Genomic DNA, 16647 nt, shown 5'->3' with positions numbered 1-16647 from the left:
AGCAAGGCAAGCACTCTACTGCTAAGCCACAACCCCAGTCCCTCAGTAAAATATTTTTAAGCACATTCTTATATGCTTACATATTTATTCTCATATACATGTTGATAACCAATACATGTATATTTGATTTTATAATTAACATTTAGTATATTATAAAAACTTATAAAATTATATGCATGTCCAATTTTATTTGTGTACATCTTCAAGCATATATTAAATATAAATTTTAAAAGAATGTGTTAGTACAGGCTGCTGTAACAAATTACCATAATCTGTGTGGCTTAAAATAAGAAGCATTTATTTCTCACAGTTCTGGAGGCTGAGAGTTCGAGATCAGGATACCAGCAGATCCAATGGTGGGTGATGGCCTGTATCTTGGGTTGAAGATGGCCATCTTCTCAGGTTCTCACATGTTGGAAAGTACAGAGTGAGCGAGTTCTCATGTTTCTTCCCATAAAGGCACTAATCCCATCGAAGAGGGCTCCACCTTCATGATCCAATCACCTTCCAAAGACTCCACTCACATGGACATCAGCATTCTGTTGAGTTCTACAGCCAGATTCTTTTAGGCTACCGCAGTGGGGATTAGATTTTCAACATACAAATTTCAGAGGAACACAAACACACAGTCCATAAGATATGAAATAAATAGAAATGAGTTCTAACATTTCTTTCATGTTCCCCAAAGGATGGCTGTGGATAATCCCTGGGTACATGCATGTGCTTAGGGGACACATTCAGGGAACTGGACAAGTGGAGAGAGCCAAGCTACATTTGGAGTATTGAGGCATCTGGGCGGGCCATATCCCCTTTCTTCCCTGTGTCATCCTAAATCCACTAGGAAATTATTATAAAAGCAATTGGCTAATAGTGACAACGTCATCCATATGAGAACATACAAAAGAATTAAGTGAACGAATAAAGAAATTGGAATGAAGTGAGTTCCTTTGGTTTATTTCAGCCATCTGTGCAAATTCAGCAGAGGAACACAATCCCTGGTATGTTTTCATCCCATTAATGGGATGTTTGAAATGGTTTCAGGAACTTCATGCTAAACAGCACGGATCAATCCTCTTTAGTCAATAGAAAAATAGAAAACAAGCTTCATAGAGAGAGAGAGAGAGAGAGAGAGAGAGAGAGACCTGTGCTTTTTTATAGCAGCTTCTACACAGAACTAAAGAAATGCAAAGGAAAAAGTTGAAGTTCAATAAGGTTTTGGTCTGGGGACAAAAAAGGAGAAATACAACTTGTGTTCATTGAAAATTCTTCAGTTCAAAGTTCCTCTAGATGTCAGTATTACATAGGAAGATAAAAATATAATAGCTTGGGGCATTGAATGAGGACCTTCTTCCATTATTTAAAAGGTAAAACATATGTGATATAAAATTTCCAAAGGAACAAACAGCCTTTTTTGGAAACTGACTTCTTATATTCCTCAGGACCAAGGGCTTCTCCTGTTTATTAGATAGGACTCCACACCTAAAGAATATTGACAGAGTATATGGACACTTACCATCTGACATACAGATGGTCTTTGGGGCAAATGCTGAGTGATCAGTGCTTCACAGAGTAGCACAGCCAAATTCTCAATTTTGCATGTTATGATGAACTGAAATTGACTGATACCTGTTTTTATTTTTAAGTCCACGTTTGCTTTTTACCATTGAGTTTATGCCACACATGATAAGCCCAGAAGCACAATGTCTATTGCTATACCAGGAATCTTCATTTAGATAGTGAATCATTGAAACCAAGTGTAGTGGCTCATGCCTGTAATCCCAGCTACTCAGGAGACTAAGGCAGAAAGATCGTGAGTTTGAGGCCAGCCTGGACAATATAGTAAGACCTTGTCTCAACAAACAAACAAACAAACAACAACAAAAATAAAAAACAGAGAAGCCTTGGAAGACAAATTTGTAAAATCTTATAAACACAATTTGGTAATATTCCTTATTTGACTAAGATGAATATGCATTTTCAAAATTAAATCAAATAGTGTCTCTCTCTTTTTTTAAAAAAAAAAATTCCCTCCCCTTACTATGTTAATTTGAATCTTTTGGCCAAAAATTATTCGCATCGCTGCTCTCATAATTTGTTTTCATTTTATGCTCTTCTTTCTTAATCTCATCTTCTGTGGTTCCAACTATGTAGTAGATCTCAATAAATATTAATAATGTAGCTTAGCTATGGTCTTTTTGTTTTTTCCTAGAGGAATAGTAGAGTGAATGCAGTTGCTAAGAGCACAGAGTGAGCTACACAACTGAGTTAAAATCCTGGCTTCATCTATAAAATAGAGCTGATAGTCTATACCAAAAGGTTGTTATAAGGAGCAACCAAGTTGATAATGTATTGGTTCAATAATAACTGGCCCGTTGCCCATGTTCCATAAATTTTAGCCATTATCACCATCATCGTCATGGCCAGCATCATCATCATCAACATCATCATCATCATTGTCCTCATCAATATGTGCCGGTCCCTGGACTAAGCACCAGGAGTCACACATGAACCAGTCAAACCTTTAGAAACCCCATAGTCTAGTGAGAAATTGACAGGAGAAAAAGGGTCAATGAAATGTTGCAAGAGATAACAAGGGTGGAGCACATGTCAAGCTCTGTGCAAGCTTAGAGGAGGAGCAGCTGGCTTTGCCTGAGGAAGCTGAAGACCATGTTCCCCTCCATCTCCGCACTTAGACTTAAAAGAGAATTACTGCTCTAATCTACAGCCCTGGCTTTCTATAGATTTACTAAACATGCCTCTGTGTTGTGAGGTCCCTGGTTTAAAAATGGAAATACTCTGAACCTATGAAACTGTTCCTTAAATTATTTAAAAGTACACATTGCAATTTGTCTTGGTGACTATGCACTGACTTATATGGTATTTCAGGTTAGCAAACCACCCTGAGGCAAACTGTTAAATTGTTTCTGTTTCAAGAAATAGGAGGGAGATACACCCCGCCACACACACACACACACACACACACACATAACAAGAGAGAGAGAGAGAGAGAGAGAGAGAGAGAGAGAGAGAGAGAGAGAGAGAGATTGATTCTTTGGACCTCCATACAATTTCTTAAATTTCTAATACATAAATTTAGAATTGTGATAATTTGGGTGGGTTGGGTTGGACTAATGTTTACATTTTATATGGTATTTGAAAGGGATTTGAGAAGAATGTTTATCCACTTAGGAGGAGAGATATTTGCTCTAAGCAACCTAAAAACTCATAAAAAGCTTATTTTCCTTAATTTTCTGTTTGCAAAGCCATTCACATATGTACTCTCATTTTTACTTGATTTTTATATGAATCATATCAAGACAAATTAAACAGAGGTCAAAGGTGGCACATACATTATCAACATTCTTTAATCTATTCATGAAAATGGACAACCTATGAATCATGATAGAATTCTACAGTATTTCTTTGAAAATAATAAGTTAATTTGTTTTCAGGTATAAAATTCCACCATAAGATTAGCCTATACAGGATTTCATTAATTCAGACTCTTCTGTTCAGTGAATGTCTATTAATTTTTGTTTTTTTTTCTTTTGGAAATATATAATATTATGATTCTTAACCTGGAGCATTTTTATACCTAGGGGACATTTAGCAATCTCTGGGTACATTTTGTTTTATTAATATTATTGTGATTGACAAAGTTTCAGATAGACAAGAAGAGTAGATTTTTGAGATCTGTTATATGCAGAATGAATACAGTGAATAATAATGTGTTGTATATTTTAAAATAATTAAGAGAGTAAGTTTTAAATGCCTGGAGATGCAATTGGTCATGACAGTTGGGAAGCAGGATACTACTGGCATCTTCTGGGTAGATTATCAGGGAAGTCGCTGAATATCCTACAATTCTCATGCTGTTTCTTACCATAGAGACTTATGCAGCCCCAAGTGTCGGTAGTGCTGAGTTTGAGAAATCTGGATATAATAGGTAATCTCACTTACTTTCATATCCACAGGCTAAGGAGAAGGTGTGGTCAAACCCTGGCCTGAAGGAAAAGACACTTGTCAAAGGCGAAAGGACATCAGCCCTCACAGGTAACATCCTTAGAAGACTAGCAGTTGCAGACAGAGAATCTGCTTTGAAAATCCTGCTATTTTTCTCATACAGAGGAAGTTACATGTTTAGAGAGAAATTCTATTTTGTGAATGCTTTTATCTGATTGATTTTTGGTCCCATCAGTTGCAAAAAAGAAAATCTCTTAAAATCCAATTGTCAATCAGTTGGTTCTCTTTCCTTTTTCCTGGCTACTCAAAACGTATGTCTGTTGTTTAAAAAGAAACCAGAGCATAGATGGCATTATATGAAGCTGAAATTATACTGATCACATGCATTCTCCATTAAAATATTTTGTGTCCTATGGTGGCTTCTAGAGAGATCTACCCAGAAGAACCAACTGTCCTCTGAGAAAGAAAAGATTGATAAACTCAACAAGAAAAATTCCGAGAAGACCAATGCCTCTGTAGATCAGAGGAGTTTTGCCGTGTGTCATTCAGAAAGGCAAGATAAGGCAGAGGATTCTGTCCCGAGAAACTCCATAGAACCAAGGGGGAGTATAGATGGAAAAGGTACTTCTTGCACAGAAAGCTTGAAGAGAAAAGAAAATAATAGTGTTGGAGATAATAAGCAAGCCACTGTGGATAAGAATGATTGTCCAGCGCTCAAGGGGGAGTCAAATGGGCTCAATTCTAAGGAAGATACTAGAAGACAAGAAGATGAGGAGGAAGGACGGTCTCCAACAGCAGGAGCACCCGTGCTGGACAAAAATTCCAATAAAAAGCAGCATGTTGATAAAACTAACGGTGATCAGTCCCATGAAAGGTAGGGTGCACACTACACCCCCACAACTAATGTTTCTTAGCGATCTATCTGCCATTACAGTTAAAGGTCATATTGAAAGAAAAATGAAGAGAGTTTTTGAATTAATGATTTAGAACCCAGTTTCCCAGATCATGTAGATTTTTTTTTTCACCGTCATATTTCTTGCCCTTGTTTTTCTTCTTGTCTCTGATACTTTCAGGCATTTTATTGTTTTGTTTGGATGCTGGGGATCAAACCCAGGGCCTTTTTCATGCTAAATATGCATTCTACCACTAAGCTACATTCCCATCCGTATATTTTTGCTTCCTAAGTCTTCTATCATCATACAGATGATGACAAAGTTTATAAATATTTCCAGTAATCAACATTTTGAAAAGATCAAATAAAAGTTCTTTTTTCTTGTTTAGCAACGGAGAAGATATTCTCCATAAGGGCAATAATTAAATAATAGTTAGATTTAATTGTAAGTTAGGAACCTAAATCTGAAAAAGTTTACCTAGTTTATTATACACAAAAATTGGCTATTTACACCCAAGTATTGTAAGAAGTAGATTATTGAATGATTCTCTTCCTTAACTGCAAAGTTTCATATATAAATTCAGGAAATTTTGAAACCCATTGAAATTAATTGCTCTAGGTTATGGTGACCCATGATATCTATTTGGAACAAAGAGTATCCAAATACTTGTGTGGTCCTTTTTAGGGACTGAAGACATAATTCTTGTTTAACTTTAAAATAATATCCTTGAAACCTAAACCTAATCTTGGATAAATCTAATTTTCCATAAATTAAACATAAACACTGATGATTATTGAAGTCCATCACTGCAAAGATGTGCTTAGTAGTTATACGAACTGCCCCTAAACCAGAAATCCACCCATGTTCCCTTATGACTGATAATGTTTAGAGATATTATTGCTTCTTATATTATGAAATTGGTCATTTTTTTTTCTCTATGAAGAAAGGAAGTGGGGAAAAATGAAAACAAATTAGGTTTTCACATAATGACCACTTTTATAAAGAGACAGTGAAGTGCCTGGGGGTAACCACAAGGTCTTGGGGATTTTTCATCCTGGTAATTTACATAGATTCGAAGGGGGAGCCCACTGCTTCCCTTGGTCCCTAAGCACTGAAATGGTCACCTCTGTCTCGGAGCTCACATCCTCTTCACCAGGACACCGTTGTAGGAAAGCTTTAGTTCTGAGAATTTTGACCATCTGAACATTTTCTCCTTGAAACTTTGAGAGCTGCAACTGGATTTTATTTTCCAGGTGCATCAACAGTGCCAAGATGGTATCTGCACCAGGAGTCCTGGGAAATCCAGCAACAGGATGCACTCTCCAGCAGGCTGAACAATCGGAGTCCATTGGCAGCAGTAAGCGCAGAGTGACCGAGGAGTGCTTCGTCAAGGAGGACAGCAAAAAGAGCAGAATAGATCTAGTGGGTGCAGGTGAAGAGCACACATTTAAAGGGACCCAGGAAGCCAGTCAAGCCCAGAGGAGCTTACAGTGTCAACCCCCTGAGTCTGTGGGAATGAAACCCTCCAGAGAGCAAGATCTGGTGGCCCCACTGGGTAGGAAATGGCTTTTGTACTGGCCTTTTAAAACTTCCTAACCTTTTCCAGCAAGAATTCCAAATGAAGTTTCATTATCCTAACAGCCTGAAGGAGACTTAAGCCCTATTGATGCTGTTTGTGTGTTTAACTGGAGCACTTTTTTTTTTTTAAGAAAAACTCTGAAGCAATGAGTTGCCACCAAGTGAATGCTCTCTTGACAACATTTTTCAGCATATTCATAGTGTAAGAAGTGAAAATCCACTCAAATCAGATTCTCAGATGTTAACTGAATACAAAGATGTCATATTAGTTAAGTTAATTTTAAATTAAAAGCATCAGCCAAGAGCAGTGTGTGCTTGCCTGTAATCCCAGCTACTCAGGAAGCTGAGTCAGGAGGATCAAGAATTTAAGGCCAGCTTTTGCAACATAGTGAGACTTGGTCTCAAAACAAAACAAAACTCTCCCAAAGTATTAACACTCAGTAGAGGACCTGAAACAAGATAAGTGCTCAAGAAGCATGTTGAACAAATATCAAGTATTGAAAGCAAAGCTGTTATCTACTCCCCTCATTGAATGCATGCAATAATATCTGCTTGATAAATGAATACATGGAGAATGAACAGGTTCATGACGAGCAAATTTTAACAGCAGCAGTCATGGAGAAGTAAAAAGAATATTGGGAGAAATATTATAGAGTAATTACGCATGTTAGGACTAATGTTGATATGGTCTAGAGTTTAAATACACAAGATGGAAGGTAGAAAGTGGAAGAAATTCGATAGTTGTAGAATACACACTTACCTCGTTTTATTGGGTGTTTTATTTCCAGCCAGCCAGGAAAAATTCATCTCTGTGACTTAAATGTGTCTTAAATAGAGCCTAAAACGTTTTGGAAAGTAATATATAACATCAAACATTTCAGTGACATGAAGAAATGTTTCATTTTTCCTTTTTTTTTCTCTCTGCTTTAATTAAAATAACAGAATATATCAAGGGGCGCTTTTTTAAAAAAATGGATCAAATAATTCCTCATGTTTGAATTACAGTGGTCTCACTCAAGCTTGGAAGTATTATTTTTTATTTTGAATTATTTGTTTTTATGTTTTTTGTGATGCTGGGAATGGAACCCAGGGCCTTGTGCACATTAGGCAAGTGCTCTGCCACTAAACTGCACCAAGTTCGTTACCTGTTTGGACTGGACTGGGCTTGGACATTTGCTACTAACTTTTGACATTTCTGAAAAGTGTTCGGAAGATGGTATGAATGATAGTTGGATGGTCCTGACATTCTTTCTCAAAGAGGTCAGATATTACCTTTATTAATCGCAGATTATAATATGAAATGGAACTTTATATTCCTGGATCATTAGGAATAAAACAGACAGCCCATGGTATTTAATTATTAAATGAGCACATTTTTATTATGAAGTCCAATGCTAGATGCTAAAAAGAGGTCAGACTGCTTGACAGACAGCCCTTTTTTCCTCTCACCTCCTAGATGACATCCCTGCTCCTGCCGCCCCATTCGATCATCGAATTGTGACAGCCAGGCAAGCAGCGGTCAACAGTTTATATACCGTGAGCAAAACAGAGATTTTGGGAGGGTAAGTCATGCTCAATTGGAACAGCAGAGACAGACCTGAGGGCTTCAGAAACGTTTTCCTGAGAAGTAGAACATTTATAGACAGACAAGAGATTTCAGCCATTTCTGAAAATTGTCACGGGTGCCAGAAAGGTTGATGTGGTCACTAAACTCCACATTTATTATCTGCTTTTACTTCCCATGTTGTAATGTCTGAAAGTAAGAAAAACCCAACGTGAGTCACCAGAAGATTCTGAAGCTGTTCAAAGCCATGGCTTAAACCCCAGGAGACAGAACGTAGAAATGAGTCACCGCCATGTCTTTCTTGTGGCATGTGCAAAGTTTTTGTATCATTCTCCATTTCTACTGTTACTGTATTGGTTACTATTATCCATTCTAATTGATTGCTTTCCTCACTGAAGAGCTTATTTGAGGGACACCGAAATGCATGTTCTCTCCCTAAAGAAGAAAGATTAAAATGGGAGCACATTTAGGCTGGGAGATGTTTTTTCCTCTTCTACTTCATTCACAATTGCCTCTATGATATCTTGTAACTCAAAGCTTCAATTATAAGGTTTGCTATCATCAGCATGTCTTTGTATAAAAAAAAAAAGAAAAGAAAAGAAAAGGAAGAGGAAAGCAGAAAATTTACATACATATATACAAAATTTACTTACCAACACATGAGAAATAGATTTCTGCAATTAATTACTGGGGTGTAATTCATTGATTTCAAGAGGTCCTTTCTTCCTCTTCCCATCCATATTCCTTTTGCCCTTGCCACATGGAACCACCTGAATGTCTTCCTTGGTGATCATGAGAGAACTTCCCATGGGACATGGGGATGGGCGGAGGAGAAATGAGGATTCCACAGCATGAACTGGTGCCATGGAAGTCTGAAGTATTTGAGTCTTCAGGGATTTCAGTGGCAAGCCAGCAACTAATTTCTCTGAAGGAGAATAGTTATTTGCAAAAGAAATTTTGAAACAATTCCCAGGGTTTGTGCTGTTTTTCTGGCTAAGGTTTGTCAATAGTGCCCCTTCAACTTCCTTTCTGCCCCCTATGGGCACCATTGGATCTGCTTGGTTGCACTGAAGTCTAGACCAGCAGCTGGTCGTCCCTTGTTCTGGGCTCCACTCAACACTGGCAGCCACAATCTGCTCAGCAAACTAGTTGAGTGCATGTTGCTGCCTTCAAGATGTGAAGGGATCATTGAGTGCTGGCCTCCTTTTCTGTGGTAGGAGGGTCAAGATTCAGCATCTGACCTTTTCCTTTTGGTAGAGATGCTATAAGATGCCAAGGATTATTGAATCTTCAAAAATTTTTCCTGTTTTAGTCTGCTGCCCTGTGGCCTCTAGGATATTTATATCCCTGCTATAGTTTGGATTTGTAATATTTCCCAAAGGCCCTTGTGTTAAAGGCTTAGTTTAATAAGCCTGTTGAGAGCTGGTAAAACTTGTAGGAGGAGGAGCCTGGTGGGAGAAAGTTAGGTTCCTGGGGGGGGGTGCCCTCGAAGGAGATATTGGGATCTCAGTCCCTTCCTCTCTCTCCCTTTTTGCTTCTCTGCCACCATGAAGGGAGCAACTCCTCTGCCACATACTCCTCCTATGACATACTATGCTGCCACAGGCCCAAAGCCACAGGCCAAACATCCATGCACTGAAACCTCTGAAACCAGCTTCCTTTAATTTTAAAAAAAAAATTTGAAGCTATACATGGTCACAATATCTTTCTTTCTTTATTTTTATGGGGTGCTGAGGATCGAACCCAGTGCCTCACATGTGCGAGACAAGCGCTCTACCACTGAACCACAACCTTAGCCCCCTTTAAGTTTTTTTTATCTTAGGTATTTTGTCACAGCATTGAAAATATGACTAATGCTGATGATCATGTTTAGTTAATATGAGGTTATTAGTCTGGTGACCCCAGCTTGACTACTGGGAGGTGGACTCATCATTCAAGGCCCTTGCAGAATAAATCTTGTGAGAGAGCCACAGAGTGGAGATAACCCTTGTGTCAAACTGTGGTGGCTCACCATTGCTGGGCTAGGCAGTTCTAGGCCATTGCTAGTGATGGGGTAAAAGTACTTTCTTAAACAATGACTACAGAGGAGGTGCCTGGGGCTGTATTCATATTCTCCAGTACAGGTTTCCTGTAGAATGGTGGTTGGAATTGCACTTACTCCCTGGCTATGTTTATAGTAATCCAACATCATTCTCCAAGCTCCACCTGCTTCTGCCCTGGGTAGGAAGCTGAGTTGACTGGAATGTGGTGGCTGTCACTGCCCCGCCTCTGTCAGGTGTTGCTATCATCATCATCTCTGCAGGCTCCAGGAAAGTGTCCTTGTTCAAGTTCACTGTGCAGTTAGGGAGGCTTCCCTTTCATTCCTTGCCATGACAGCCACCATTGCACACAGCAGGGACACATGTTCTATTTTACCTTACTAGATAAGCAATCAAAATAAGCAAATCAAGTTTAGAAATTGCTCACAAGTGTGCATTTTGGAATGTGATCACAAAGGTATGAAGATATATTAGTTTGTTTTCTGTTACTTCAATTAAATACCTGAGGCTGGCTCCTTTATTAAGGAAAAAGGTTTACTTAATTCACAGTTCCAAAGATTCAAGAGCATGATGCCTGTCATGACTTGCCTCTGATGAGTGTTTCCCTGGTTGGTCACATCATGGTAGACAATATCAAAGTAGGAGAAAGTAGAAGAGTTAGGGATCACACCATGAAACAGGAAGAGACACTAGGTTTGCTCTTTTATAACAACCCTTTCATAAGAACTAACCAGGATTCCATAAGCACTACATCAATTCCTTCTGTTACTTCTTATTAGGTCCCAGCACTTAAAACATCTCCATATTATCCCCCAACATTGCCATACTGAGGACCAAGCTCCCAACACATGAATCTTGGAGGCACACCCTCAACCTATATCATATCAGAAGCACATATGGATTGACTCCCAAGCTAAACTGAGACAATACCCATTGGCAACAAGGCAGTATGTACTTCAGATCATATGTACCTATATGTGATATCATTTTTTCATCTCTTTTAAGTTCATATGCAATTTCTAAATGGATTCTGATATACCTGCCCCACAGACTGAATCATTCATATGCTTACCCAGCCCAGTTTGTTACATTCATATGTATTCAGAAAGATTCTGTCTTGTCAACTAGTGATTCTGAATTTTAGTGTGCACATGAATCATCCAGAGAAAGGGTGAAATGCAGATTCTGGGGCCTTACCCTGAATTCCGGCCTCCATAGTTCTGGGGTAGGGTCCAGAATACTACATTCTTAACACGCTCCCTCCTGGGAGATCTGACACAAGTGACCTAAACCACACCTTGACTAGCGCTGTTCAGAAGTCCAGGGGATACAGTGGGTGCACACACAGGTTTGCTCTTCAAGTTCAAAGAAGAAAAGCCCCAGAGAAACTGCACTGTTGGTGTGGCAGTGACTGCCGGGTTCCCTGGCAGGTTGGCAGTGTCTCATTCTGTGCGGTTCTCTCCTTTGGCAGGGGGCGTTTTGGCCAGGTTCACAAGTGCGAAGAGAAGGCCACAGGCCTGAAGCTGGCTGCCAAAATCATCAAGACCAGAGGCCCAAAGGACAAGGTGAAGGGCATGGGGTGGGGATGGGGGGAGGTGGGTGCAGGAGCCACCCTCCTAACCGTTCTCCACCACACTAACTCCCTGTCTCCTCTCTCTCAGGAGGAAGTGAAGAACGAGATCAGCGTCATGAATCAGCTGGACCATGTGAACCTCATCCAGCTCTATGACGCCTTTGAGTCTAAGAATGACATCGTCCTGGTCATGGAGTAGTAGGTGTCCCCTCCTGCCCACCCCCCTTTACCCGCCTCCTCTACCCCACTCACAACTAGGAGTCTGCAGCTGCATTCTGCCTCAGCAGGGCCAGAATCAAACCCATTGCACCTTTGGATCTGATTTGTCTGAGTCACATGGTCGTGTCAGTCTCAGAAGGCAGACCACTTAGAGAATATACATCTCCCAATGCGACGTGTGGATAAGATGAAGCAGGACAAAATGGATACAGCTTTGTATCTAAGCTATATTACCACGAATCAAGCTTTCATTTTGTCCTGGGTAATCTAGAGGAAAGCGATTTTTGAATTACATCTCATTTCCAACGTATTGTCATCCCCCCTTTGTCCTCCAAGAATAAGTTCCAAGTCCCCGGAGTGGATGCTTGAAACCAAGGACAGTACTGAGCTCTCTAGCTACTATATTTTTCTTATACTTGCATACCTATGATAAAGTTTAATTTGTCAGTAACTAATAATAAAATGGGACAAACATAATGTGCTATAATATAATTATGGGAATGTCATCTCTCTCTCAAAATATCTTACTGTACTACACTGTCCACAGTTTCCTGTTGGTAACTAAAACCCCAGAAAGCAAAACTGTGGCCAAGCCAGGATTACTGGATTCATTAATACAAAGTTTATGTAAAATGCTCGATGCATAGAGTGAGAAGCTTCCATTTAATCACCTTTGTAAAAACTTAATGACTGGTTGGTTAGAAAATGAGTAGTTTTTTTCAGGCTGGGGGTGTAGTTCGTTAGTAGAGCACTTGTCTAGTATGTGTGAGGCCTTGGGTTTGATCCATAGCACCACAAAAGAAAAATTGAGAGAAAGAACAAAAAGAAGTTAGAACTACTCGCCTGCCTGTCAGGCAGGCACGCAGGTAGGCCAAGAGTTCTAACTAACACTGAATCAATATTTACTCCCCCCCACCGCCCCCGCCATTTTGGGTTTTGCTTCTTGTTGTGCAATAAAGTATCTTATATAGTAAAGTATCATTCCCATAGAAGCACTTTGTCCCTGCAATTGGTCTGAGGACTATGTCCTTAGAGTCCTCGTTGTCTCCAGCATTGAGCTGTAGCCACTGATAGAAGAGTCTTCGAGGTTTTCCCTTTGTGAAATTGAAGGTATATACAACAAGAGCAACCACCCAATTGAGATAGCAAAGAAGGCAGAGAAATAACTGTGCACACAGCTTTTTTTTTTTTTTTAAGAGTTAGAGGAACTTACACACCAAATTGCCACAAGAAAAGCATGTGATGGTCCAGGGCTCAGAACTAACGCCACCTCTCTTCCCTCTGTAGTGTGGAGGGCGGGGAGCTGTTCGACCGCATCATTGATGAAAACTACAACTTGACTGAGTATGATACCATCCTGTTCATCAGGCAGATATGCGAGGGGATCAGGCACATGCACCAGATGTACATCCTCCACTTGGACCTGAAGGTGGGGCATGTTTTCTGTTCTGCCAAATTTAAAGCCTTCCCACCCCCACCCCCACCCCATCTTGATTTGTGGGCCTTGCCAGATATACTCCAGCTCAGGAAATTTGTGGTGTCATTGGTTACATTTTCAGGAATTTTTTTTTTTTTTGGTATGGAGTCTTTCTGTGTTGCTCAGGCTGGTCTCAAACTCCTGGGCTCAAGTGATCTTCCTGCCTTAGCCTCCCAAGTAGCTGGGACTACATCAGTGTGTTAACACACCTGGTGAAAATCTAGATTCTTATCTCATTCTCAGCTTCTGACACCATCTTTAGGTACTATGCCCCCTTTTAGAGGCTACTGTTCATTAGTAACTTGCTTGTGTTAAAGAAATCATCAGTGGGGGTAGTTTCCTGAAAAATTTAGAATTAAAGCTGCCACTACCACCACCACAGTATTCTCATCATATCCTCCTCATTATCAGGATATGTAGGCGAATCCACAATTCACAATTCCCTAGTAGTAACTACACTTTCCAGGTTTCTAAGAATCCCCCGCGCTCTCCTGAACTGTTTCAGGAAGCTCTGGACTTTGGGATCTACTTTCCTAAGGGCTTGCCTGAGCACTAGTAGAAACTATGGAGAAGGGAATGTAGGGCAGCCAGAGGGCAGGGCTCCAAAGTCAAAGAGCAGAGAGGACAGGGAGGGGCACCATGCTGGAAATGGTGGAATGCATAAAAGATGCCAAACCACTTCCCCTCTCCTATTATTTATTACCCCTTCCTTTTTTATCTCTCTCAGTATGAAGCCCCTAGAATTGAACTGTACATAATTCCAAACTAACAAAAGATGGAGACTGAATAACACTGACCAAGCCAAATGTTGCAGCTATGAGTCAAAGTCCATCTTGTGTGGCTAGATCATTTGTTCATTTCCCTGTTTGCACAGCATGACAGTGAGATAAAGTATGAATTCTATATAATATACCATCTATTGCAAGTCACCAGGGATTGTGCAGCTAAATAAATCTAGCCTCCTTAAATAGCTTTCCATGGGCCTCTCTTCTACAGCTTGGCTTCCCTCGCTGTTGATTTATGTGCCTTGCCTTTCGCATTCACTGGTGCACAGAAGGAGGGCCAGGGGAAGTGGTATATAAAACGACAAAGTCAGAGGTCAAAAATCCTTAGCAAAGCCCTTGGCCATGAACTGAGTATGATAATGCATATTTTCATGGTGCATTTTCGTTGAGTGTGGATATTCTGCAGATATCCCTAAAGGGATTTTATTGGCAACCGGAGCCAGGAGCTGGCCTATCATAAGTCAAATGACTCCATCTGTGGCTTCATAACATTGATTGAGAACTTGCAATAGGCCATTTTAGTTATGCCTTGTGTATAGAGATGATAATAAAGGTGACAGCTGGATGGGTCATTAAGGACTAGCTTTTGCAAAAGCTCCTTGGAAGGAAAAGGGCCCAAAGTATTGAATGTCTGTCACTATATAGGGGAGAGGAGAAGTAACTTAAAAATGGTCTCCTTTATATTTTTCTGCTCTAAAAATCATATCCAATGAATATTCTTTAATTTCACAATCAGAAAAATTAACTTTTTGAAGTGCCTTCTTGACATTCTGCAAATCAAATTTTTTCCCCCAAGGCTATGATCCCTGAGGTGAGCTATGATCCCTCCTAAGGGATGGGGGAATGGAATCCTGGCATCCAAAGACTTGGTTCCTGTCCTCAGTTTTCCGAGAAGAGTTGAGACTAGAGTTTGAGGGTGTTCAGCTCTCCTTTAAAAATGTTATTTCTCTTTTAGAGATAATCTTGACTTTAAATCAAGTCCTTTATTTCTCCCAGACCTCATTTTTCATATCCCAATAAATATAGGTCCCTTTGTAGGACATTCTAGGGACATTGGGCAGTAGTGCTACTTACCAGTTTTTCTCCCACTTTGTCCCAGACTGTTAATTTAGCAGAGTGAAGTCTTACCTGAATCTAACTCAAAGGAAATATTAGTCAAGGGCTTCAGGCATTGAGACCAAACTCAGCAAAACCTTAGGATTTCTGAGAATGAAGAATGAGTAGGAGGAAACAGCTTTGCTTTAACATGAGACTTTCCCATAGACAAAGTGCAAAAGAAAAATCTAAAAGTCAGGGGAGTTCACATTATATTGCATATTCTGGGTGGTTAAGCGAATCAGGCCATTTCTCTTGGAACTCATAAATCTTTGGATGAAATATGCCTCCAAGCAGGGGAAATTCATACTTAATAATTTTAGAGGGGCCAATGTCACATCTAGCTGGCCTCCACCAGTCCATTTGGGAAGTCCTGAAACAGCCTCCTCCTTCCCTCAAAGAGGCCTCTGCCTGAACTCATGCATTATGGTCAACTGCAAAGCTGTGGAGAGGGACAGGCAGGGTAATGCAAGGTTGGCAGTGTCCCCGCAACCTCATCCACCACATAATTAAAGGAGAAAATACCCACACAGACAAGCCAGCCCCCAAGTGAAAGGCCTGATATGTTTTTCCTGAGCATCGTTGTATTTTTAGTTGTGGTTCAAGGACAATTTGAGTAAAGGATTGTTGTTTTCATTGCTAATGTGTCTCTTTCTCCTGGCAGCCTGAGAATATCCTGTGTGTGAATCGGGATGCTAAACAAATAAAAATTATTGATTTTGGATTGGCCAGAAGGTATGTCTCTTCGGACATAGGTGTAGGAATGGATTAGGGGACGTGATCGATGATCAATCTTTGCAAAGTAAATCTGATATACTCCTTGGTTTCACGTCCACATTTAGAATTTATGAAATTTACATTCTCTTACCTTGTCAAATTTGAGATTTGTCTTTAAAAGTCTCTATAATGCATGTAATAAAAATATGATAAATTTAAACCTAATACAATGAAGTTTAGTAAGTTAGAAGCCATTAGTTTAAGATTTTTAAGAATTTGTCTTGGTCTTTTATATTTGTTCCATCAGTGACAAGCAGATTTACTTTTAAAATGTTAATAATTTAAACAAGATTGCCAAAGGTTCTGGCACATATATGCTTCTTAAGGGAATAAAAAGTTTACATGGACACATTAACAATTCAGCACATTAACGATGCATATAAAATGGGTGTTGTAAATTATTGCAGTCTTTTCCTTATTCGTCAATGCAGGCTTATTCAAGCCTGTACATGTCAAGGACTGTATCATTTTACATTATATTCTATAATTTAGATGTTCTAATTATTCTGAGTGACTTTTGCCAAAACTGTTTCAGATTATTACGGTCTTGTAGTATAAATTTTGACTCTTGAAACCCCTGGGACTTCTTCACAAGTTTTGGACGCTGGTACAAAGACAGGATTTCTTTTAAAGTCTATTTATTTTGAATTTGCTGGATCGCTGAAGTTATTCCGTCTCATAGAC

General features: G+C 39.7%; 1 protein-coding gene across 4 annotated transcripts in view; it reads left to right on the top strand.

The window, feature by feature from the left end:
- Mylk4 (myosin light chain kinase family member 4) overlaps positions 1-16647 on the top strand; it is a 75446-nt gene that overhangs the window by 47031 nt on the left and 11768 nt on the right. For 2 of the 4 annotated variants that reach the window (XM_046453598.2, XM_046453599.2), the window contains exons 2-9: positions 3975-4053; positions 4390-4837; positions 6110-6411; positions 7891-7996; positions 11509-11602; positions 11699-11808; positions 13117-13258; positions 15851-15921. In XM_046453598.2, the coding sequence (XP_046309554.1) occupies positions 3975-4053; positions 4390-4837; positions 6110-6411; positions 7891-7996; positions 11509-11602; positions 11699-11808; positions 13117-13258; positions 15851-15921 (1352 nt within the window). The remainder of the gene's footprint in view (positions 1-3974; positions 4054-4389; positions 4838-6109; positions 6412-7890; positions 7997-11508; positions 11603-11698; positions 11809-13116; positions 13259-15850; positions 15922-16647) is intronic. The other 2 variants (XM_046453600.2, XM_046453602.2) reach the window with 1 other exon arrangement.

This window comes from Marmota monax, unplaced genomic scaffold (assembly GCF_021218885.2).
Source record: "Marmota monax isolate L192 unplaced genomic scaffold, Marmota_monax_Labrador192_F-V1.1 WCK01_AAM20220418_F8-fsc00029, whole genome shotgun sequence".
Lineage (NCBI taxonomy): Eukaryota > Metazoa > Chordata > Mammalia > Rodentia > Sciuridae > Marmota > Marmota monax.
Note: the sequence above shows the minus strand (reverse complement) of the source record. Positions and strands in the feature narration are given on the sequence as shown.